This window comes from Oncorhynchus mykiss, chromosome 22, assembly GCF_057628025.1.
Source record: "Oncorhynchus mykiss isolate SJ-2025 chromosome 22, ASM5762802v1, whole genome shotgun sequence".
Lineage (NCBI taxonomy): Eukaryota > Metazoa > Chordata > Actinopteri > Salmoniformes > Salmonidae > Oncorhynchus > Oncorhynchus mykiss.
In genome coordinates, this window is record NC_143043.1 from 55120795 (window position 1) to 55147446 (window position 26652).

General features: G+C 45.8%; 1 protein-coding gene across 1 annotated transcript in view; it reads left to right on the plus strand.

The window, feature by feature from the left end:
* LOC110519289 (neuropilin-2) overlaps nucleotides 1-26652 on the plus strand; it is a 187742-nt gene that overhangs the window by 96196 nt on the left and 64894 nt on the right. Inside the window, 1 exon segment of the mRNA XM_090215093.1 lies at nucleotides 3521-3676. Within this exon segment, the coding sequence (XP_090071219.1) occupies nucleotides 3521-3676 (156 nt within the window).

Consider the following 26652-nt stretch of genomic DNA (forward strand, 5'->3'; position numbering starts at 1 on the left):
GGCCTACTAGACTACCTGTTCAGTTTGTATCGCGCAACGCAGTTAGCCTCAGTTGGTACAAAAGAGGCACACGGGCCGCCATCCTAACTAGACAACGTAGGGAATGCAAATGAACCGCTTCTACTCTCAGTTCTGATGGCGAACACAGTCCCTGGAGAACAAACTGGACGAGCTTCGTTTGAGACGATCCTATCAACTGAACCTGAAAAAGAAAATCGCTAATATTCTATGTTACACGACGGCGTGGCTGAACGAGCACCCGGTAGCCCCGGGTAAGATCAGTCGGTAGCCTCGGGTAAGATCAGTCGGTAGCCCCGGGTAAGATCAGTCGGTAGCCTCGGGTAAGATCAGTCGGTAGCCTCGGGTAAGATCAGTTGGTAGCCTCGGGTAAGATCAGTCGGTAGCCTCGGGTAAGATCAGTCCGTAGCCTCGGGTAAGATCAGTCGGTAGCCTCGGGTAAGATCAGTCGGTAGCCTCGGGTAAGATGAGAGGGTGTGTATCTCTGTTAACAACTGCCGTCTCTAATATTATTAAGGAAGTCTCATGTTTTTGATCACCTGAGTTAGAATAAACTGTAAACCGTACTATATAACAAGAGAGTTTTCCATCTATATTTTTCGTAGCTGTCTGTTTACCACACCGGTGCTTCTCGTGGACGGTGATTTTAACGCAGGGAAATCCCGTTTTTACCTCGTTTTCTTTTATCAGCATGTTACCTGTGCAACTACAGGTGACTAAATTGTAGGCCACCTTTACTCCACACAGAGACGCGTACAAAGCTCTCTCTCTCACCCTCATTACGACAATACCCCGGACAGGGCCAACCAGGCAGGATATAACCCCACCCACTTTGTCTAAAGCACACACCCCAAAACACTATCAACAGACCAGCAACCTACTACCCCGAGACAAGGGCGAGTATAGCCCTCGAAGATTTCCTTCGCCGCATGAGCCAGAGGGAGCGACAAACAGGACAGGAAGATCACGTCAGTGACTCAACCCACTCAAGTGACGCACCCCTCCTAGGGACGGCATGGAAGAGCACCAGTAAGCCAGTGACTTAGCCCCCGTAATAGGGTCAGAGGTAGAGAATCCCAGCGGAGAGAGGGGAACCGGACCAGGCAGAGACAGCAAAGGCGGTTCGTTGCTCCAGAGCATTTCCGTTCACCTTCACACTCCTGGGCCAGACTACACTCAATCATAGGACCTACTGAAGAGATGAGTCTTCAATAAAGACATAACGGTTGAGACCGAGTCTGCATCTCTCACATGGGTAGGCAGACCATTCCATAAAAATGGAGCTCTATAGGAGAAAGCCCTGCCTCCAGTTGTTTGCTTAGAAATTCTAGGGACAATTAGGAGGCCTGCGTCTTGTGACCGTAGCGTACGTGTAGGTATGTACGGCAGGACCAAATCAGAGACATAGGTAGGTGCAAGCCCATGTAATGCTTTGTAGGTTAGCAGTAACACCTTGAAATCAACTCTAGTGACAAAAGCATGGATTCATTTTTCTGCATCATTTTTGGACAGAAAGTTTCTGATTTTTTGCAATGTTACATAGATGGAAAAAAAAGCTGTCCTTGAAACAGTCTTGATATGTTCGTCAAAAGAGAGATCAGGGACCAGAGGAACACCGAGGCCCTTCACAGTTTTATTTGAGACGACTGTACAACCATTAAGATTAATTATCAGATTCAACAGAAGATCTCTTTGTTTCTTGGGACCTAGAACAAGAATCTCTGTTTTGTCCGAGTTTAAATGTAAAAAATGTGCCGCCATCCACTTCCTCATGTCTTTGTCTATCACACTATATCACACTATATCACACTATATCACACTATATCACACTGTATCACACTATATCACACTCTATCACACTCTATCACACTCTATCACACTCTATCACACTCTATCACACTATATCACACTATATCACACTCTATCACACTATATCACACTATCACACTATCACACTATATCACACTATATCACACTATATCACACTATATCACACTATATCACACTCTATCACACTATATCACACTATCACACTCTATCACACTATATCACCCTCTATCACACTCTATCACACTATATCACACTATATCACACTATATCACACTATATCATACTCTATATCACTATATCACACTATATCACACTATATCACACTCTATCACACTCTATCACACTCGATCACACTCTATCACACTATATCACACTATATCACATTATCACACCATATCACACTCTATCACACTAAAACACACTCTAAACACTCTATCACACTATATCACTCTATCACACTATATCACTCTATCACACATTATCACACTATATCACTCTATCACACTATATCACACTATAACACTATATCACTCTATCACACTATATCACTCTATCAGACTATATCACATTATCACACTAACTCCCTCTATAACACAATATCACACTATATCACACTATTGTGTGTGTGTGTGTTTAATTTGCGTGACTGTCCTTGTCTATCAGTGGACAGTATCAGTGGGGAACCCAGGAAGAATAGCTGCTGCTTTGGCAAAAACTAATGGGGAACTGAATGATGGTACCCTATTTCCTATCTAGTGCACTACTTTAGACTAGGACTCTCCGGTGCACTATATAGGGACTAGGGCTCCATTGAGGACGCACCCGGGGATCAGGGATTCAGAGAGCAGAGCTGCTCCCAGAGGACTGGGCCTGGGAGGCTGAGAGAGTTGCAGATTAAACTTCTGGTGTGTGTGTGTGCGTCTGTGTGCGTGTGTGTGTGTGTGTTTGTGTGAGTGCGTGCGTGCGTGAGTGTGTGTGTGTGTGTGTGTGTGTGTGTGCGCGTCTCTTGGCTGATATAGACCCTGGTAGTGTTCCTAGTCCAGCCACGTAGCAGAGCAGAATGGAGATGAAATAGGAAGGTGATCATCATGAAGGGAAATTAGAATGAGCACCAGGGTCATTACTATCGATCGCTGCAGGAGCGAGGGAGGAAAGAGGAGAGGAGAGGTAGAGAGTAGAGATAGATAGATAGATGGAGGAGAGAGAGGGAGGAAAGAGGAGAGGAGAGGGAGAGAGGAGAGATAGATAGATAGATGGAGGAGAGAGAGGGAGGAGAGAGAGATAGAGGGGAGAGAGAGATGTAGGAGAGAGAGGGAGAGATGGAGGAGAGAGAGGGAGGAGAGAGAGATAGATGGAGGAGAGAGAGGGAGGAGAGAGATGGAGGGGAGAGAGAGGGAGGAGAGGAGAGAGAGAAAGAGCGAGAGAGAGAGAGATGGATGAGAGAGAGGGAGGAGAGAGAGGTAGATGGAGGAGACAGAGGGAGGAGAGAGAGAGAGAGAGAGAGGGGGGGGGGGAGCAATCTCAGATCTAGACTGATGGACTCAAATGATCATATTTGTTCAAATGATCTTGATTATGTTCTTTCTCTCTCTCACTATCTCTCCTTCTCTCTCGCTCTCTCCTTCTCTCTCTCTCTCTCTAATATATATATATATCTTTCTCCCTCCCCCAGGTGGATCTCCATGTCCTGAAGGTGTTGACGGGTATCTCTACCCAGGGAGCGGTGTCCAAGGAGACCCAGAAGTCCTACTATGTCACCACCTTTAAGCTGGAGGTCAGCACCAACGGAGAGGACTGGATGGTCTACCGATACGGCAAGAACCACAAGGTAGGACTCGTGCAGCACGTGGGGATGTGTGAACCTTTCTCCTGAAGGGTCCTGCTTGTGCCAGTGAATAGCTTTTCACGTGGCACCGACTGGTAAGACGCTTCGGGGGGGGGGGGGGGGGGTGCAGTCACACGTGCTAGTCAGGCAGAGGTCCTGGATTTGAGCTTCGGTGTCAGCTTCGGTGTCAGCTTCGGTGTCAGCCTCTGTGTCAGCTTCGGTGTCAGCCTCGGTGTCAGCCAGCCTCGGTGTGAGCCTCGGTGTCAGCTTCGGTGTCAGCTTCGGTGTCACTCTCGGTGCCAGCTTCGGTGTCAGCTTCGGTGTCAGCTTCGGTGTCAGCCTCGGTGTCAGCCTCGGTGTCAGCCGAACCAGCAGGAAGATACGTGAGGAAGTGGTACTTGCTAAGCAAGCAGCGTGACGTCCTTTATACACACACACACACACACACACACACACACACACACACACACAGAGACACACATTCACACACACACACGGCAATAACCATAAGGTAGGAGACAAGGACTTTTGGCATCTATAGTATCTCTACACATAGACATGCTGGGACTTATGGGGCAGAGGCAAGGTTACCTGTACACAGGCTCTTCTCTTTGCCTGCCATTCATCATCCCACTGTGGGAGCTGTCACTGTTACCTGTGCTGGCAGGCCTGCACACTCACACACACACACACACACACACACACACACACACAAACACACACACCACACACCTGCACACACACCACACGCATCTGCACACACACACACGCATCTGCACACACACACTAATATGCACACACACACACCTGCACACACACCTAGCTGACTGTGGGAACCTAGCTGACTGTGGGACTGTGAGGCTACAATAGAGATTTTAGTGGAGGAGAGGAGGGAGAGAGGAGGGAGGCAGGCAGGCAGGCAGGCAGGCAGGCAGGCAGGGAGGGAGGGAGGGAGCGAGGGAGGGAGGGAGGGAGGGAGGGAGGGAGGGAGGGAGGGAGGGAGGGAGAGGGGAAGAGAGAGAGAAAGAGAGAGGGAGAGATAGAGGGAGAGAGAGGGGGGAGAGAGAGAGAGAGAGAGGGAGAGATAGAGGGAGAGAGAGGGGGAGAGAGAGGGGAGAGAGAGGGAGAGAGCGAGGGAGAGAGAGAGGGAGAGAGAGGGGGAGGGAGAGGGGGAGAGAGAGGGAGAGAGAGAGGGAGGGAGAGAGGAGAGAGAGACAGAGACAGAGAGAGAGAGAGAGAGAGAGAGAGAGAGAGAGAGAGAGAGAGAGAGGGAGGTAGGGAGAGAGAGAGAGAGAGAGAGGGAGGGAGAGAGGGAGACAGAGAGAGAGAGAGAGAAAGAGAGAGAGAGACAGAGAGAGAGAGAGAGAGAGAGAGAGAGAGAGAGAGAGAGAGAGAGAGAGAGAGAGGGAATGAGAGAGAGAGAGAGAGAGAGAGAGAGAGAGAGAGAGAGAGAGAGAGAGAGAGAGAGAGGGAGGGAGGGAGGGAGGGAACAGCCTGCATGCTACTTTTTCCATCCTATTTTTATCTCCCACCGTCTGCCCCCTCCACCCCGTTAGTAGTTACACGTGTTTGTCCTGTGGTTGTTGCGTCTCCATCACACACAGCGAGGCCTCTGGGATAGCTCAGGCTGTGATATACTCCACTTCCTGCTTTGACAAGCTCTCTGTTTCCTTCTAGATCCCACGCTACAGGGAGAACCTAACGTCTCCCGGGTGTCCCCACTGCCACAAAAGCCTCTACACTCTTAGAAAATGGGTTCCAAAAAATGTTATTCTACTCTTTTGGGTTTCTATGTAGAAACCTCTGTGTAAAGGGGTTCTACCTGGAACCAAAAAGGGTTTTCAAGGGATTCTACCTATGGGGACAACCGAATAAACCTTTTAGGTTCTAGATAGCACCTTTAGGTTCTAGATAGCACAGTTTTGTTCATGATGGTGAGAAAGAAAGAGTCAGACGGGTGGGAAAAGTTAAGAGAGTTTCAGATGTTGATTTGGTGTCTTTGTGTTTGAGAGGTTGATTTGGTGTCTTTGTGTTTGAGAGGTTGATTTGGTGTCTTTGAGTTTGAGAGGTTAATTTTGTGTCTGAGTTTGAGAGGTTGATTTGGTGTCTTTGTGTTTGAGAGGTTGATTTGGTGTCTTTGTGTTTGAGATGTTGATTTGGTGTCTTTGAGTTTGAGAGGTTGATTTGGTGTCTTTGTGTTTGAGAGGTTGATTTTGTGTCTTTGTGTTTGAGATGTTGATTTGGTGTCTTTGAGTTTGAGAGGTTGATTTGGTGTCTGAGTTTGAGAGGTTGATTTGGTGTCTTTGAGTTTGAGAGGTTGATTTGGTGTCTTTGAGTTTGAGAGGTTGATTTGGTGTCTTTGAGTTTGAGATGTTGATTTGGTGTCTTTGAGTTTGAGAGGTTGATTTGGTGTCTTTGAGTTTGAGAGGTTGATTTGGTGTCTTTGAGTTTGAGAGGTTGATTTGGTGTCTTTGAGTTTGAGAGGTTGATTTGGTGTCTTTGTGTTTGAGAGGTTGATTTGGTGTCTGAGTTTGAGAAGTTGATTTGGTGTCTTTGTGTTTGAGAGGTTGATTTTGTGTCTTTGAGTTTGAGAGGTTGATTTGGTGTCTTTGAGTTTGAGAGGTTGATTAAATTGGGTTAGGACACTGTGTCTTTGAAAAAACACATTTACAGGTGAAGGGTACAGTAAACCAATAGGGAAAAGACATGAGAGCCTTTGAGTTTAAGTTTGAGCGATTGACTAGATTTAGAAGAAGTAAGCTGTGAAGACATCAAATCAAATCAAATCAAATCAAATGTATTTACAGTGCCTTGCGAAAGTATTCGGCCCCCTTGAACTTTGCGACCTTTTGATAAATACAATCCACCTGTGTGTAATCAAGTCTCCGTATAAATGCACCTGCACTGTGATAGTCTCAGAGGTCCGTTAAAAGCGCAGAGAGCATCATGAAGAACAAGGAACACACCAGGCAGGTCCGAGATACTGTTGTGAAGAAGTTTAAAGACGGATTTGGATACAAAAATATTTCCCAAGCTTTAAACATCCCAAGGAGCACTGTGCAAGCGATAATATTGAAATGGAAGGAGTATCAGACCACTGCAAATCTACCAAGACCTGGCCGTCCCTCTAAACTTTCAGCTCATACAAGGAGAAGACTGATCAGAGATGCAGCCAAGAGGCCCATGATCACTATGGATGAACTGCAGAGATCTACAGCTGAGGTGGGAGACTCTGTCCATAGGACAACAATCAGTCGTATATTGCACAAATCTGTCCTTTATGGAAGAGTGGCAAGAAGAAAGCCATTTCTTAAAGATATCCATAAAAAGTGTTGGTAAAAGTTTGCCACAAGCCACCTGGGAGACACACCAAATGTGGAAGAAGGTGCTCTGGTCAGATGAAACCAAAATTGAACTTTTTGGCAACAATGCAAAACGTTATGTTTGGCGTAAAAGCAACACAGCTCATCACCCTGAACACACCATCCCCACTGTCAAACATGGTGGTGGCAGCATCATGGTTTGGGCCTGCTTTTCTTCAGCAGGGACAGGGAAGATGGTTAAAATTGATGGGAAGATGGATGGAGCCAAATACAGGACCATTCTGGAAGAAAACCTGATGGAGTCTGCAAAAGACCTGAGACTGGGACGGAGATTTGTCTTCCAACAAGACAATGATCCAAAACATAAAGCAAAATCTACAATGGAATGGTTCAAAAATAAACATATCCAGGTGTTAGAATGGCCAAGTCAAAGTCCAGACCTGAATCCAATCGAGAATCTGTGGAAAGAACTGAAAACTGCTGTTCACAAATGCTCTCCATCCAACCTCACTGAGCTCGAGCTGTTTTGCAAGGAGGAATGGGAAAAAAATTCAGTCTCTCGATGTGCAAAACTGATAGAGACATACCCCAAGCGACTTACAGTTGTAATCGCAGCAAAAGGTGGCGCTACAAAGTATTAACTTAAGGAGGCTGAATAATTTTGCACGCCCAATTTTTCAGTTTTTGATTTGTTAAAAAAGTTTGAAATATCTAATAAATGTCGTTCCACTTCATGATTGTGTCCCACTTGTTGTTGATTCTTCACAAAAAAATACAGTTTTATATCTTTATGTTTGAAGCCTGAAATGTGGCAAAAGGTCGCAAAGTTCAAGTGGGCCGAATACTTTCGCAAGGCACTGTATATAGCCCTTCGTACATCAGCTGATATCTCAAAGTGCTGTACAGAAACCCAGCCTAAAACCCCAAACAGCAAGCAATGCAGGTGTAGAAACACGGTGGCTAGGAAAAACTCCCTAGAAAGGCCAAAACCTAGGAAGAAACCTAGAGAGGAACCAGGCTATGTGGGGTTGCCAGTCCTCTTCTGGCTGTGCCGGGTGGAGATTATAACAGTACATGGCCAAGATGTTCAAATGTTCATAAATGACCAGCATGGTCAAAACATAATAATCACAGGCAGAACAGTTGAAACTGGAGCAGCAGCACGGCCAGGTGGACTGTGGACAGCAAGGAGTCATCATGTCAGGTAGTCCTGGGGCATGGTCCTAGGGCTCAGGTCCTCCGAGAGAGAGAAAGAAAGAGAGAAAGAGAAAATTAGAGAGAGCATACTTAAATTCACACAGGACACCGGATAGGACAGGAGAAGTACTCCAGATATAACAAACTGACCCTAGCCCCCCGACACATAAACTACTGCAGCATAAATACTGGAGGATGAGACAGGAGGGGTCAGGAGACACTGTGGCCCCATCCGAGGACACCCGCGGACAGGGCCAAACAGGAAGGATATAACCCCACCCACTTAGCCAAAGCACAGCCCCCACACCACTAGAGGGATATCTTCAACCACCAACTTACCATCCTGAGAGTATAGCCCACAAAGATCTCCGCCACGGCACAACCCAAGGGGGGGGCGCCAACGCAGACAGGAAGATCACATCAGTGACTCAACCACTCAAGTGACGCACCCCTCCTAGGGACGGTATGAAAGAGCCCTAGTAAGACATCAGTGTCTGACGGCCAAAGTCCAACTTGTTGGAAAATGCATGAGAGTGAGAGAGAAGGTTAGGAGGACTGTCTATGAAGAGATATTTGAGTTTGGGTGTTTGAGTAGATTTGGAAGATTGCGGTGAATACATTTATAGGGTGGAAAGGGACAGTGATCAAAGACAGAGGCGTCGTCTCTATACATCAGTGGTTGGTGGTAGATGGGGTCACAGCTATTCTGATCTCCACCCAAACTCCTGTTTAGAGCTGTTTACTTTTGCACCATCATCACCACCACCACCACCACCACCATCACCACCAACATCATCACCACCACCACCACCACCACCATCACCACCATCACCACCACCATCACCACCATCACCACCACCACCATCACCATCACCACCACCACCATCACCATCACCACCACCATCACCACCATCACAACCACCACCACCACCACTACCGCCTACACCACCACCACCACCATCACCACCACCACCACCACTACCACCACCACCACCACCACCACCACCACTATCACCACCACCACCACTACCGCCTACACCATCACCACCATCACCAACACCACCATCATCACCATCACCACCATCACCACCACCACCATCATCACCATCACCACCATCACCACCACCATAACCACTATCATCACCACCACCACTACCACCATCACCATCATCATCACCACCACCACCATCACCACCACCACCATCATCACCATCACCACCACCATCACTACGACCACCACCACCATCACCATCATTATCACCACCACCATCATCATCACAATCACTACCACCACCATCATCACCATCACCACCACCATCACCACCACCACCATCACCACCACCACCATAATCACCATCACCACCATCACCACCACCACCATTACCACCATCACCATTACCACCACCACCATCATCACCATCACCACCACCATCACCACCACCACCATCATCACCACCACCATCATCATCATCATCATCATCATCACCATTACCACCACCACCACCATCACCACCAACACTTCCACGCTCTCCTCCCTCTCCTCCTCCTCTCCACCAATCCTGCTCTCCTTCTCCTCCTCCTCTCCTCTACTCCTGCTCTCCTCCTCCTCCTCCTCCACTCCTGCTCTCCTACTACTCCTCCACTCCTGCTCTCCTCCTCCTCCACTCCTGCTCTCCTCCTACTCCTCCACTCCTGCTCTCCTCCTCCTCCACTCCTGCTCTCCTCCTACTCCTCCACTCCTGCTCTCCTCCTCCTCCACTCCTGCTCTCCTCCTCCTCCACTCCTGCTCTCCTCCTCTTCCTCCACTCCTGCTCTCCTCCTCCTCCACTCCTGCTCTCCTCCTCCTCCTCCACTCCTGCTCTCCTCCCCCTCCCCTTCATCCTCCTCTCCAGCTCTCCTCCTCCTTCTCCTCCTCTCTACTTCCCTGATCTTCCTATCCCTCTCTCCTTCTTCGCTAAGCTTTGTTCTGTTTTTCTCTAGAAAGCCATCTGAGAAAGCCATCAGAAGGGAGACAGTCTGTAGTTTTTACAACATGTGATTTTGTAACAAAATGTAAAGAGGTTTGGAGGACTCTATTCACACAGAGAAACAGAAAACAGAGTGAATGACTGTTCATTGGTCTATTACAGCTTTTTACAGGCTGTTATTCTTTTTTACAGCCTCTTTCTCTCTCTCCCTCTCTCTCCCTCTCCATCTCTATCTCTCCCTCTCGCGCTCTCTCCATCTCTCTCCCTCTCTCTCTCTGTCTCCATCACTCTCTCTCTCTCTCCCTCTCTCTCTCTCTCTCTCTCTCTCTCTCTCTCTCTTTCTTCTCCTTACATCTGTCCATGTGGAAGGCAGCCTCTGGAAACACAGCCTCCTGTGATGATTTGTTAGATTTGTAACATATTTAATAAAGTCATTAAAGCTGTATAATACGGCACCGTATGGGCCATATGGAATGTCCGTTAGCCTCTACAAAGTTAACCAGCCCACAGTAAGCAGCTCTGGGGTCCGTACACCCCTCCCCTGCATCTCATGTTTCCTAGTCTTCCACAGTTATATTTCTGCCTTCCCCTACAGGTCATATAGTAGACAGTCCCTACTGTCTGCATTATATCCAGGCCCTCTAACTTACAGGTCCACAGTCAGCCCCAAGCCTTGACCTGTACACCACCCAGCCGGGACAGAAAACACCCCGACCAGCCTGGAACAAGTGAAAAACAGATGCTGTACTGTCTCCCCCTCCCTTATAGAACAGACACCCCCTCCCTTATAGAACAGACACCCCCTCCCTTATAGAACAGACACCCCCTCTCCCTCCCCTACAGAACAGACACCCCCTCTCCCTCCCCTACAGAACAGACACCCCCTCTCCCTCCCCTACAGAACAGACACCCCCTCTCCCTCCCCTACAGAACAGACACCTCCTGCCCTACAGAACAGACACCCCCTCTCCCTCCCCTACAGAACAGCCACCCCCTCTCCCTCCCCTATAGAACAGCCACCCCCTCTCCCTCCCCTACAGAACAGACACCTCCTCCCCTACAGAACAGACACCCCCTCTCCCTCCCCTACAGAACAGACACCTCCTCACCTACAGCACAGACACCTCCTCCCCTACAGAACAGCCACCCCCTCTCCCTCCCCTATAGAACAGCCACCCCCTCTCCCTCCCCTACAGAACAGACACCCCCTCTCCCTCCCCTATAGAACAGCCACCCCCTCTCCCTCCCCTACAGAACAGACACCTCCTCCCCTACAGAACAGACACCCCCTCTCCCTCCCCTACAGAACAGACACCTCCTCCCCTACAGAACAGACACCTCCTCCCCTACAGAACAGCCACCCCCTCTCCCTCCCCTACAGAACAGACGCCTCCTCCCCTACAGAACAGACACCCCCTCTCCCTCCCCTACAGAACAGCCACCCCCTCTCCCTCCCCTACAGAACAGACGCCTCCTCCCCTACAGAACAGACACCCCCTCTCCCTCCCCTACAGAACAGCCACCCCCTCTCCCTACCCTACAGAACAGCCACCCCCTCTCCCTCCCCTATAGAACAGCCACCCCCTCTCCCTCCCCTACAGAACAGACACCTCCTCCCCTACAGAACAGACACCCCCTCTCCCTCCCCTACAGAACAGCCAGCCCTCTCCCTCCCCTACAGAACAGCCACCCCCCTCCATCCCCTACAGAGCAGCCACCCCCCTCCCTCCCCTACAGAACAGCCACCCCCCTCCCTCCCCTACAGAACATTTTAGCGGTGAAAAAGGTCCCCCGTTCTGAAGTATTGAACAATAGGATCAGTTCCTTCACCCTCCTGTTGTTCCCCTGCAGGAAGCAGCAATGTTGAAAGGAGGCAGGTCAGTGTCATTCATAGTTAGACGGTCCAGTTTCTGCCTGTTCCCCAGCAGCTCTCTGAACGAGCCCGGTACCCGGTCCTCCTGCTGCAGCAGCCTGGCTGACTTTATGCAGGAAGCTTCATCCGTGTCGCTGGCAGATTTCTTCCCATCCTCTACTTGCAGGTCTCTCAACTTAGTGAACCGCGTTATACATAAACCTGACCCGCAAGTTGTTCAGAGGTTCAACACTCTGGTCTGGATGAGGTTTGTGTTGTGAAACAGTGGTTCCTCCACTCTTCTGGGAAGGCTTTCCACTAGATGATGGAACATTGCTGCTATAACAGCCTCCACTCTTCTGAGAAGGCTTTCCACTAGATGTTGGAACATTGCTGCTATAACAGCCACCACTCGTCTGGGAAGACTTTCCACTGCTTCCATTCAGCCACAAGAGCATTAGTGAGGTCGGGCACTGATGTTGGGCGATTTGTCCTGGCTCGCAGTCTGCGTTCCAATTCATCCCAAAGGTATTCGATGGAGTTGAGGTCAGGGTTCTGTGCAGGCCAGTCAAGTTCTTCCACACTGATCTCAACAAACCATTTCTGTATGAACCTTGCTTTGTGCATGGGGGGGGGGCATTGTCATGCTGAAAAAGGAAAGGGCCTTCCCCAAACTGTTGCCGCAAAGTTGGAAGCACAGAATCGTCTAGAATGTCATTGTATGCTGTAGCGTTAAGATTTCCCTTCACTGCAACTAAGAGGCCCGAACCATGAAAAACAGCCCCAGACCATTATTCCTCCTCCACCAAACTTTACAGTTGGCACTATGCATTGGGGCAGGTAGCGTTCTCCTGGCGTTGCTTCCAGAAGCAGCTTCTTGTTGGAAAGGTGGCATCCTATGACGGTGCCACGTTGAAAGTCACTGAACTCTTTAGTAAGGCCATTCTACGGCCAATTGTTTGTCTACGGAGAATGCATGGCTGTGTGCTAGATTTTATACACCTGTCAGCAACGGGTGTGACTGAAATAGACAAATCTGCCGTAGGCAGACATGGCTCTCAAGAGAAGACAGGCTATGTGCTCACTGCCCACAAAATGAGGTGAAAACTGAGCTGCACTTCCTAACCTCCTGCCCAATGTATGACCATATTAGAGAGACATATTTCCCTCAGATTACACAGATCCACAAAGAATTCGAAAACAAATCCAAATTTGAAAAACTCCCATATCTACTGGGTGAAATTCCACAGTGTGCCATCACAGCAGCAAGATTTGTGACCTGTTGCCACGAGAAAAGGGCAACCAGTGAAGAACACACACCATTGTAAATACAACCCATATTTATGCTTATTTATTTTATCTTGTGTCATTTAACCATTTGTACATTGTTAAAACACTGTAAATATATATAATATGACATTTGTAATGTCTTTACTGCTTTGAAACCTCTGTATGTGTAATGTTTACTGTTAATTTTTGTTGTTTTTCACTTTATATATTCACTTTGTATGTTGTCTACCTCACTTACTTTGGCAATGTTAACGCATGTTTCCCATGCCAATAAAGCCCTTGAATTGAATTGAATTGAATTGAGAGAGAGAGAGAGAGAGAGAGCGAGAGAGAGAGAGAGAGAGAGAGCGAGAGAGAGAGAGAGAGAGAGAGAGAGAAAGAGAGACAGAGAGAGAGAGAGAGACAGAGAGAGAGAGAGAGAGAGAGAGAGAGAGAGAGACAGAGAGAGAGAGAGAGAGAGAGAGAGAGAGAGAAAGAGAGAGAGAGAGCTGTATATATATATAATTTGACATTTGTAATGTCTTTACTGTTTTGAAACCTCTGTATGTGTAATGTTTACTGTTAATTTTTGTTGTTTTTCACTTTATATATTCACTTTGTATGTTGTCTACCTCACTTGCTTTGGCAATGTTAACACATGTTTCCCATGCCAATAAAGCCCTTGAATTTAATTGAATTGAATTGAGAGCGAGAGAGAGAGAGAGAGCGAGAGAGAGAGGGAGAGAGAGAGAGAGAGAGAGACAGAGAGAGAGAGAAACAGCAGAGGCAGAGAGAGACAGAGAGAGAGAGAGGGAGAGAGATATTGTTCACTCGTCATTGGTTCCTTCGTTCTTCCTCATAAAGGAGGATGTTTGTAATAAATAAAGAAGTCATTTTTTGGGGTTCTAAATAGAATAAGTCAAGATTTCCATCATCTTGGTTCCTTATTTGCTGGAATGGAAAAAATAATAATAATCATTTCCGTTTTCAACTCCCCTCAGTTCTCTCTCCTGTCATCATCTTTGTCCGTATCCCAAATGCCATCCTATTCCCTTGACAGTGCATGTGTTAGCGAGAGTGTGCTTATAACTGTGACCAAAATATAACGTTCAGTCCAATTCACTTCCTGTTTAGTTTGGCCTTAATTAGGATTACTTGTAATCTGAGTGCAGTGTTTTCACAGCAACTCCTTGGAACGAGAGTAGGAAGTGATGTATTCCTTGATGCAGTCGTTGACCACAACACCTGTCCTGTAGTTGATACTGTAGTTGATACTGTAATTGATACTGTAGTTGATACTGTAATTGATACTGTAGTTGATACTGGACCAATAAGACTAATGTTTTTCTGATTGGAGACATATCGTTCACTAGAACATCACCCTGAATCACTCAGACACACACTAACTCACTATACAGTGGAGAACAAGGAAGTCACGTGGTGATAATTGATAATTGAAATTCTTGTCTCTATTGCATTAGCTGTGACTCTGAGCTCTGACTTTCTTGTGTGTTGGAAAACATCCCGTGAGGCGTTTTAAATTCCCCCCCCTCTGCTCTGGTCGCCGCTGTCACTCTGTCATTCTTCTTTGTCAGCACTGTGTGGCTGGTTATCTGGGCCCTTCTGTAATCTATAATCCAGAACAGGGCAGGTCATCGCAGTCAGTGACAGGCTGAGTTCCATGGTTGGAGCTTCCTATGGCCTCTCTAGCAACCCAGGGGAGTGACAGCTGGCTGGTTGGCTGACTGGCTGGCTGGCTGGCTGGCTGGTTGGCTGGCTGGTTAGCTGGCTGGTTGGCTGCCTGGCTGGCTGGTTGGCTGGCTGGCTGGCTGGCTGGCTGGTTGGCTGGCTGGTTAGCTGGCTGGTTGGCTGCCTGGCTGGCTGGTTGGCTGGCTGGCTGGCTGGCTGGTTGGCTGGCTGGCTGGTTGGCTGGCTGGCTGGCTGGCTGGTTGGCTGGCTGGCTGGCTGGTTGTCTGGCTGGCTGGCTGGCTGGGCCTCCTCCAGTATCCTAGATCAGGTTCCAGGTTCACACAGACCAGACAGGGTGCTGCTGAATTAGAGACAGGATGAAGCTTCAGTTCACCAACATCCTCAGATATCCCCCAGCAGCGCAGGCCTAGTTTACAGGCTGGCTGGCTGGCTGGCTGGCTGGCTGGCTGGCTGGCTGGCTGGCTGGTTGGCTGGCTGGTTGGCCTCTGGCTCTACCAAAGCTGTTCCCTCAGCTGCCCAGCACTACAGCCTCCCAGCCCAGGCCGCCTGGAGATACCCAGCTGTGGAGGTCTGGAGGACAGACAACTAGAACCACCTCTTACTGCCTACATCTTTATCTGGAGAGAGAGAGGAAGGGAGGGAGAGAGAGGAAGACTAATGTCCTGTGCAGAGCTGTGAATGCTCCCGCTGGTGCCTTCAGCTTCCACAGAAACACACTCGGGCAGAATGCCAATGAAGGGAGGCGAAGAAGGAACAGGGGAATAGCTGTGTCCATTCGTTCTGGTGTGTGACAGGTTAGCCAACCCAATGTGTTCTAGCCAGGGGTTCCACAGTGGGTGTCTCTCCTCACCGGTTACAGAGCAGAGAGAGACACGTTCATTATCTCTCACTCCCATCTCTCTCCTGTCTCCCTCCTCTCCCATCTCTCTCCCGTCTCCCTCCTCTCCCATCTTTCTCCTGTCTCCCTCCTCTCCCATCTCTCTCCTGTCTCCCTCCTCTCCCATCTCTCTCCTGTCTCCCTCCTCTCCCATCTCTCTCCTGTTTCCCTCCTCTCCCATCTCTCCCATCTCTCATGTTTGACTGTTCTTTGAAAAGAGGTTGTACAATAGTCATGAGTTTCCATAATAACAGCTACTTTTGTGTGATTCAGTCGACAGTTTTGTGAGTCATTTTTTGTCTACTGGGCAGTCATTTTGTTTCAACTGGTCAGTCATTTTGTGTCAACTGGTCAGTCATTTTGTGTCTACTGGTCAGTCATTTTGTGTCAACTGGTCAGTCATTTTGTGTCTACTGGTCAGTCATTTTGTGTCAACTGGTCAGTCATTTTGTGTCTACTGGTCAGTCATTTTGTGTCTACTGGTCAGTCATTTAGTGTCAACTGGGCAGTCATTTTGTGTCTACTGGTCAGTCATTTTGTGTCTACTGGGCAGTCATTTAGTGTCAACTGGGCAGTCATTTTGTGTCAACCGGGCAGCCATTTTGTGTCTACTAGTCATGGCCCCTCCAGCCCCATCACTACATCTTCAGAGGTTCTAAACCTTACTTCCTATGACATCGCCCTCCTGCACCTGTAGGTGTCTGTTATGGGATGCATCCCATTGGCACGCCATTCCCTATATAGTGTAAAAGTTTTGACCAGAATGGTGCCATTTGGGACACAGGCATGTCTTCAGTGCTAGCTAACAAAATGGCTGCATTTAGTGCTAGCTAACAAAATGGCTGCATTTAGTGCTAGCTAACAAAATGGCTGCATTTAGTGCTAGCTAACAAAATGGCTGCATTTAGTGCTCGCTAACAAAATGGCTGCATTCAGTGCTAGCTAACAAAATGGCTGCATTCAGTGCTAGCTAACAAAATGGCTCATTTAGTGCTAGCTAACAAAATGGCTGCATTTAGTGCTAGCTAACAAAATGACTCCCGGCACCACCGGCACCATCACTCCCGGCACCAGTCAGTTAGTATGAATCATTCTGTTCCAGTCTGATAACAGTCAGTTAGTAGGAATCATTCTGTTCCAGTCTGATACCCCCGGCACCAGTCAGTTAGTAGGAATCATTCTGTTCCAGTCTGACACCAGTCAGTTAGTAGGAATCATTCTGTTCCAGTCTGATAACAGTCAGTTAGTAGGAATCATTCTGTTCCAGTCTGATAACAGTCAGTTAGTAGGAATCATTCTGTTCCAGTCTGATACCCCCGGCACCAGTCAGTTAGTAGGAATCATTCTGTTCCAGTCTGACACCAGTCAGTTAGTAGGAATCATTCTGTTCCAGTCTGACACCAGTCAGTTAGTAGGAATCATTCTGTTCCAGTCTGATACCAGTCATTTAGTAGGAATCATTCTGTTCCAGTCTGATACTCCAGCGTTTGGGGGGGAAGTAAAGAAGGAAATGTAATAAGTGCTGACGATGCCATAAGAAGGAAGAATGCCTCCCAGCTATTCCACATAATCCTCTATAATACACAAACTGTAATATGCTTCTGGCCTGCCCCGGATTCTCCCTCTCTCTTCCCCTCTCTTCCCCTCTCTGTTCCCCTCCCTTCCCCTCTCTTCCCCTCTCCCCCCCTCGCCCCTCTCTTCCCCTCTCCCCTCTCTTCCCCTCCCTTCCCCTCTCTTCCCCTCTCTTCCTCTATTCCCCCTATTCCCCTCTCTTCCCCTCCCTTCCCCTCTCTTCCCCTCTCTTCCTCTCTTCCCCCCTCTCCCCTCTCTTCCCCTCTCCCCCTCTCCCCTCTCTTCCCCTCTCCCCCCCTCGCCCCTCTCTTCCCCTCTCTTCCCCTCTCCCCTCCCTTCCCCTCTCTTCCCCTCTCTTCCCCTCTCCCCCCTCTCCCCTCTCTTCCCTTCTCCCCCCTCTTTCCCTCTCTTCCCCTCTCCCCTCTCTTCCCCTCTCCCCCCTCTCCCCTCTCTTCCCCTCTCCCCCCTCTCCCCTCTCTTCCCTTCTCCCCTCTCTTCCCCTCTCTTCCCTTCTCCCCTCTCTTCCCCTCCCCCCCTCTCCCCTCTCTTCCCTTCTCCCCTCTCTTCCCTTCTCCCCCCTCTTTCCCTCTCTTCCCCTCTCCCCTCTCTTCCCCTCTCCCCCCTCTCCCCTCTCTTCCCTTCTCCCCTCTCTTCCCCTCTCCCCCCTCTCCCCTCTCTTTCCCTTTCCCCCTCTCCCCTCTCTTCCCCTCTCCCCTCTCCTCCCCTTTCCCCCTCTCCCCTCTCTTCCCTTCTCCCCCTTCTTTCCCTCTCTTCCCCTCTCCCCCTCTCCCCTCTCCTCCCCTCTCCCCCTCTCCCCCTCTCCCCTCTCTTTCCCTCTCCCCCTCTCCCCTCTCCCCTCTCTTCCTCTCTCCCCCTCTCCCCTCTCCCCTCTCTTCCCCTCTCCCCTCTCTTCCCTTCTCCCCCCTCTTTCCCTCTCTTCCCCTCTCCCCTCTCTTCCCTTCTCCCCCCTCTCCCCTCTCTTCCCCTCTCCCCTCTCTTCCCTTCTCCCTTCTCTTCCCTTCTCCCCTCTCTTTCCTCTCCTCCCACTCTTCCCTGACGATTAGGGCTGAAAAATGTTCTAGCAGCTATCCTTCTGGGACTCCCTCTCTGCCTGTGATTACTACATTACCCAGAGGCCTTAGGGTAATCACTCACTGTCCAATCGGACCACAGGCCTCTCAGGCTTCTACACTGAGCATACCTGGATGGATCTGTTGTATCTATGTAGTAGTGGTCCTGGTCTCAGTTCTTCTTCTGTTGTATCTGTGTAGTAGTGGTCCTGGTCTCAGTTCATCTTCTGTTGTATCTGTGTAGTAGTGGTCATGATCTCAGATCTTCTTCTCTTTTCTGTCCTCTTATCGCGTAGCTGTGGATCCTGTCTTTTACAGTTTGTGTAACAAGATGTAAACTCTCTGGAAGCGTTTTCTGTGGCCTCTGAAGGCGTACCAAGGGCTCTATTTAGGAGGTTATTTAAACCAACCCCAAAAAAGATGGTGTTAGAGGTGACGGGGTTGGTTATGGCTTTGATTTTACAGGCTACTAGAGTCTTCCTCATCCTGGCCGTGCCAAGTGGCCAAGTAGCCAATCCAGAATGGTTTCTAAATGGTCTCCTCCTGAGGCTTTTTCCGAATTCACACAGGCCTATCTGCAGTCCATACTCCATGCTAGGAATACAAGCATTACGCTACACCCGCAATAACATCTGTTAATTATGGGTTTGGACCAATAACATCTGTTAATTATGGGTTTGGACCAATAACATCTGTTAATTATGGGTTTGGACCAATCACATCTGTTAAATATGGACCAATAACATCTGCTAAATATGTGTATGTGACCAATAACATCTGTTAAATATGTGTATGGACCAATAACATCTGTTAAATATGAGTATGGACCAATAACATCTGTTAAATATGTGTATGGACCAATAACATCTGCTAAATATGGTCCAATAACATCTGTTAAATATGGACCAATAACATCTGTCAAATATGGTCCAATAACATCTGTTAAATATGTGTATTGACCAATAACATCTGTTAAATATGTGTATGGACCAATAACATCTGTTAAATATGGACCAATAACATCTGTTAAATATGTGTATGGACCAATCACATCTGTTAAATATGTGTATGGACCAATAACATCTGTTAAATATGTGTATGGACCAATCACATCTGTTAAATATGGACCAATAACATCTGTTAAATATGTGAATGGACCAATAACATCTGTTAAATATGGACCAATAACATCTGTTAAATATGTGAATGGACCAATAACATCTGTTAAATATGGACCAATAACATCTGTTAAATATGGACCAATAACATCTGTTAAATATGTGTATGGACCAATAACATCTGTTAAATATGGACCAATAACATCTGTTAAATATGTGTATGTGACCAATAACATCTGTTAAATATGTGTATGTGACCAATAACATCTGTTAAATATGTGAATGGACCAATAACATCTGTTAAATATGTGTATGGACCAATAACATCTGTTAAATATGGACCAATAACATCTGTTAAATATGTGTATGGACCAATCACATCTGTTAAATATATGTATGGACCAATCACATCTGTTAAATATGGACCAATAACATCTGTGAAATATGTGTATGGACCAATAACATCTGTTAAATATGTGTATGGACCAATCACATCTGTTAAATATGTGTATGGACCAATAACATCTGTTAAATATGGACCAATAACATCTGTTAAATATGTGTATGGACCAATCACATCTGTTAAATATGGACCAATAACATCTGTTAAATATGGACCAATCACATCTGTTAAATATGTGTATGGACCAATAACATCTGTTAAATATGGACCAATAACATCTGTTAAATATGTGTATGGACCAATCACATCTGTTAAATATGTGTATGGACCAATAACATCTGTTAAATATGGACCAATAACATCTGTTAAATATGGACAAATAACATCTGTTAAATATGTGTATGGACCAATCACATCTGTTAAATATGTGTATGGACCAATAACATCTGTTAAATATGTGTATGGACCAATCACATCTGTTAAATATGGACCAATAACATCTGTTAAATATGTGTATGTGACCAATAACATCTGTTAAATATGTGTATGGACCAATCACATCTGTTAAATATGTGTATGGACCAATAACATCTGTTAAATATGTGTATGGACCAATCACATCTGTTAAATATGGACCAATAACATCTTTTAAATATGGACCAATAACATCTGTTAAATATGGACCAATAACATCTGTTAAATATGAGTATGGACCAATAACATCTGTTAAATATGGACCAATCACATCTGTTAAATATGTGTATGGACCAATAACATCTGTTAAATATGTGTATGGACCAATAACATCTGTTAAATATGGACCAATAACATCTGGTAAATATGGACGAATAACATCTGTTAAATATGGACCAATAACATCTGGTAAATATGGACGAATAACATCTGGTAAATATGGACCAATAACATCTGTTAAATATGGACCAATAACATCTGTTAAATATGTGTATGGACCAATAACATCTGTTAAATATGTGTATGGACCAATCACATCTGTTAAATATGGACCAATAACATCTGTTAAATATGAGTATGGACCAATAACATCTGTTAAATATGTGTATGGACCAATAACATCTGCTAAATATGTGTATGTGACCAATAACATCTGCTAAATATGGACCAATAACATCTGTTAAATATGGACCAATAACATCTGTTAAATATGTGTATGGACCAATAACATCTGTTAAATATGTGTATGGACCAATAACATCTGTTAAATATGGACCAATAACATCTGCTAAATATGTGTATGGACCAATAACATCTGCTAAATATGGACCAATAACATCTGTTAAATATGGACCAATAACATCTGTTAAATATGTGTATGGACCAATCACATCTGTTAAATATGAGTATGGACCAATAACATCTGCTAAATATGTGTATGGACCAATAACATCTGTTAAATATGGACCAATAACATCTGCTAAATATGTGTATGGACCAATAACATCTGTTAAATATGTGTATGGACCAATAACATCTGTTAAATATGTGTATGGACCAATAACATCTGTTAAATATGTGTATGGACCAATAACATCTGTTAAATATGTGTATGGACCAATAACATCTGCTAAATATGTGTATGGACCAATAACATCTGTTAAATATGGACCAATAACATCTGTTAAATATGGACCAATAACATCTGCTAAATATGTGTATGGACCAATAACATCTGTTAAATATGTGTATGGACCAATAACATCTGTTAAATATGTGTATGGACCAATAACATCTGTTAAATATGTGTATGGACCAATAACATCTGTTAAATATGTGTATGGACCAATAACATCTGCTAAATATGTGTATGGACCAATAACATCTGTTAAATATGGACCAATAACATCTGCTAAATATGTGTATGGACCAATAACATCTGTTAAATATGTGTATGGACCAATAACATCTGTTAAATATGTGTATGGACCAATCACATCTGTTAAATATGGACCAATAACATCTGTTAAATATGAGTATGGACCAATAACATCTGTTAAATATGTGTATGGACCAATAACATCTGCTAAATATGTGTATGGACCAATAACATCTGTTAAATATGGACCAATAACATCTGCTAAATATGTGTATGGACCAATAACATCTGTTAAATATGTGTATGGACCAATAACATCTGTTAAATATGTGTATGGACCAATAACATCTGTTAAATATGTGTATGGACCAATAACATCTGTTAAATATGGACCAATAACATCTGTTAAATATGTGTATGGACCAATAACATCTGTTAAATATGGACCAATAACATCTGTTAAATATGTGTATGTGACCAATAACATCTGTTAAATATGTGTATGGACCAATCACATCTGTTAAATATGGACCAATAACATCTGTTAAATATGTGTATGGACCAATCACATCTGTTAAATATGTGTATGGACCAATAACATCTGTTAAATATGTGTATGGACCAATAACATCTGTTAAATATGTGTATGGACCAATCACATCTGTTAAATATGTGTATGGACCAATCACATCTGTTAAATATGGACCAATAACATCTGTTAAATATGTGTATGGACCAATCACATCTGTTAAATATGTGTATGGACCAATCACATCTGTTAAATATGAGTATGGACCAATAACATCTGTTAAATATGGACCAATCACATCTGTTAAATATGTGTATGGACCAATCACATCTGTTAAATATGGACCAATAACATCTGTTAAATATGTGTATGGACCAATCACATCTGTTAAATATGTGTATGGACCAATCACATCTGTTAAATATGGACCAATAACATCTGTTAAATATGTGTATGGACCAATAACATCTGTTAAATATGGACCAATAACATCTGTTAAATATGGACCAATAACATCTGTTAAATATGTGTATGGACCAATAACATCTGTTAAATATGTGTATGGACCAATAACATCTGTTAAATATGGACCAATAACATCTGTTAAATATGTGTATGGACCAATAACATCTGTTAAATATGGACCAATAACATCTGTTAAATATGTGTATGGACCAATAACATCTGTTAAATATGTGTATGGACCAATAACATCTGATAAATATGGACCAATAACATCTGGTAAATATGGACCAATAACATCTGATAAATATGTGTATGGACCAATAACATCTGATAAATATGGGTATGTGACCAATAACATCTGATAAATATGTGTATGGACCAATAACATCTGATAAATATGGACCAATAACATCTGTTAAATATGTGTATGGACCAATAACATCTGTTAAATATGTGTATGGACCAATAACATCTGATAAATATGTGTATGGACCAATAACATCTGTTAAATATGTGTATGGACCAATCACATCTGTTAAATATGTGTATGGACCAATCACATCTGTTAAATATGTGTATGGACCAATCACATCTGTTAAATATGTGTATGGACCAATCACATCTGTTAAATATGGACCAATAACATCTGCGAAATATGTGTATGGACCAATAACATCTGCTAAATATGTGTATGGACCAATAACATCTGTTAAATATGGACCAATAACATCTGTTAAATATGTGTATGTGACCAATAACATCTGTTAAATATGTGTATGGACCAATAACATCTGTTGAATATGTGTATGGACCAATAACATCTGCTAAATATGTGTATGGACCAATCACATCTGTTAAATATGTGTATGGACCAATAACATCTGTTAAATATGTGTATGGACCAATAACATCTGTTAAATATGGACCAATCACATCTGTTAAATATGTGTATGGACCAATCACATCTGTTAAATATATGTACGGACCAATAACATCTGTTAAATATGTGTATGGACCAATCACATTAGTATCCATCCCCATTTCCAAAGAGCTGCCTCTCCTGTTACCAAAGACACACTCCTCCAAATGTATTCAATCAATCAATCAATCAAATGTATTGATAAAGCCCTTTTTACATCAGCTGATGTCACAAAGTGCTGTACAGAAACCCAGCCTAAAACCCCAAACAGCAAGCAATGCAGGTGTAGAAGCACAGTGGCTAGGAAAAACTCCCTAGAAAGGCCAAAACCTAGGAAGAAACCTAGAGGGGAACCAGGCTATGAGGGGTGGCCAGTCCTCTTCTGGCTGTGCCGGGTGGAGATTAGAAACCTAGAGAGGAACCAGGCTATGTGGGGTGGCCAGTCCTCTTCTGGCTGTGCCGGGTGGAGATTATAACAGAACATGGCCAAGATGTTCAAATGTTCATAGATGACCAGCAGGGTCAAATAATAATAATCACAGTGGTTGTCGAGGGTGTAACAGGTCAGCACCTCAGGAGTAAATGTCAGTTGGCTTTTCATAGCCGATCATTCAGAGTTAGAGACAGCAGGTGTGGTAGAGAGAGAGAGAGTCGAAAACAGCAGGTCTGGGACAGGTAGCACATCCGGTGAACAGGTCAGGGTTCCATAGCCGCAGGCAGAACAGTTGAAACTGGAGAAGCAGCACAACCAGGTGGACTGGGGCCAGCAAGGAGTCATCAGGCCAGGTAGTCCTGGGGCATGGTCCTAGGGCTCAGGTCCTCCGAGAGGGGAGGGAGAGAGGGAGAGAGAGATCTAGAGGGAGCATACTTAAATTCACACAGGACACCAGATAAGACAGGAGAAATACACCAGATATAACAGACTGACCCTAGCCCCCCATCACATAGACTATTGCAGCATAGATACTGGAGGCTGAGACAGGGCGGGTCGGGGGACACCGTGGTCCCATCCGACGATACCGGGCCAACCAGGCAGGATTTAACCCCACCCACTTTGTCTAAAGCCACTCCCCCCACACTATCAACAGACCAGCAACCTACTACCCTGAGACAAGGCCGAGTATAGCCCTCGAATATCTCCTCCACCGCATGAGCCAGAGGGAGCGACAAACAGGACAGGAAGATCACGTCAGTGACTCAACCCACACAGGTGACGCACCCCTCTTAGGGACGGCATGGAAGAGCACCAGTAAGCCAGTGACTCAGCCCCTGTAATAGGGTTAGAGGCAGAGAATCCCAGTGGAGAGAGGGGAACCGGCCAGGCAAAGACAGCCTCCAGTGCCTTGCCATTCATCTTCGCACCCCTGGGCCAGTCTACAGTCAATCATATTACCTACTGAAGAGATGAGTCTCTCACATGGGTAGGCAGACCATTCCATAAAAATGGAGCTCTATAGGAGAAAGCCCTGCCTCCAGCTGTTTGCTTAGAAATTCTAGTGAAAATAAGGAGGCCTGTGTCTTGTAACCATAGCGTACGTGTATGTATGTAAGGGCAGCATGGTAGCCTAGTGGTTAGAGGAGGCAGGTAGCCTAGTGGTTAGAGGAGGCAGGTAGCCTAGTGGTTAGAGGAGGCAGGTAGCCTAGTGGTTAGAGTAGGCAGGTAGCCTAGTGGGTAGAGGAGGCAGGTAGCCTAGTGGTTAGAGGAGGGAGGCAGGTAGCCTAGTGGTTAGAGGAGGCAGGTAGCCTAGTGGTTAGAGGAGGCAGGTAGCCTAGTGGTTAGAGTAGGCAGGTAGCCTAGTGGTTAGAGGAGGCAGGTAGCCTAGTGGTTAGAGGGGGCAGGTAGCCTAGTGGTTAGAGGGGGCAGGTAGCCTAGTGGTTAGAGGGGGCAGGTAGCCTAGTGGTTAGAGGAGGGAGGCAGGTAGCCTAGTGGTTAGAGGAGGGAGGTAGCCTAGTGGTTAGAGGAGGCAGGTAGCCTAGTGGTTAGAGGGGGCAGGTAGCCTAGTGGTTAGAGGGGGCAGGTAGCCTAGTGGTTAGAGGAGGGAGGCAGGTAGCCTAGTGGTTAGAGGAGGGAGGTAGCCTAGTGGTTAGAGGAGGCAGGTATCCTAGTGGTTAGAGGAGGCAGGTATCCTAGTGGTTAGAGCGTTGGACTAGTAACCGAAAGGTTGTTGGATTGAATCCCCGAGCTGACAAGGTAAAAATCTGTCATTCTCCCCCTGAACAAGGCATTGAACCCAACTGTTCCTAGGCCGTCATTGTAAATAAGAATTTATTCTTAACTGTTAAATAAATCAGGACCAAATCAGATAGGTAGGAGCAAGCCCATGTAATGCTTTGTAGGTTAGCAGTAAAAACCTTGAAATCAGCCCTTGCCTCGACAGGAAGCCAGTGTAGAGAGGCTAGCACTGGAGTAATATGATCATGTTTTTTGGGCTCTAGTCAGGATTCTAGCAGCTGTATTTAGCACTAACTGAAGTTTATTTAGTGCTTTATCCGGGTAGCCGGAAAGTAGAGCATTGCAGTAGTCTAACCTAGAAGTGTCAAAAGCATGGATACATTTTCTGCGTCTTTTTTGGACAAAAAGTTTGTAATTCTTTTTACAATGTTACGAAGATGGAAAAAAAGCTGTCCTTGAAATATTCTTGATATGATTATCACAATATTCAGATGATTCAGTCCTATAAGGACATATCAACGGCAGGCTTAGGCTATCTCTCTTGCTTATTGAGAAGGTAACACACACATAGGCCCTACCATTTACGGGAGCCGAGTATTTTTACTTAAGCAGAAGAGCGATGCGTATAGACATGCCTGTAATTGTTGAAGCCAATTTCAACAATGTCCTCTGTCAACGCTCCA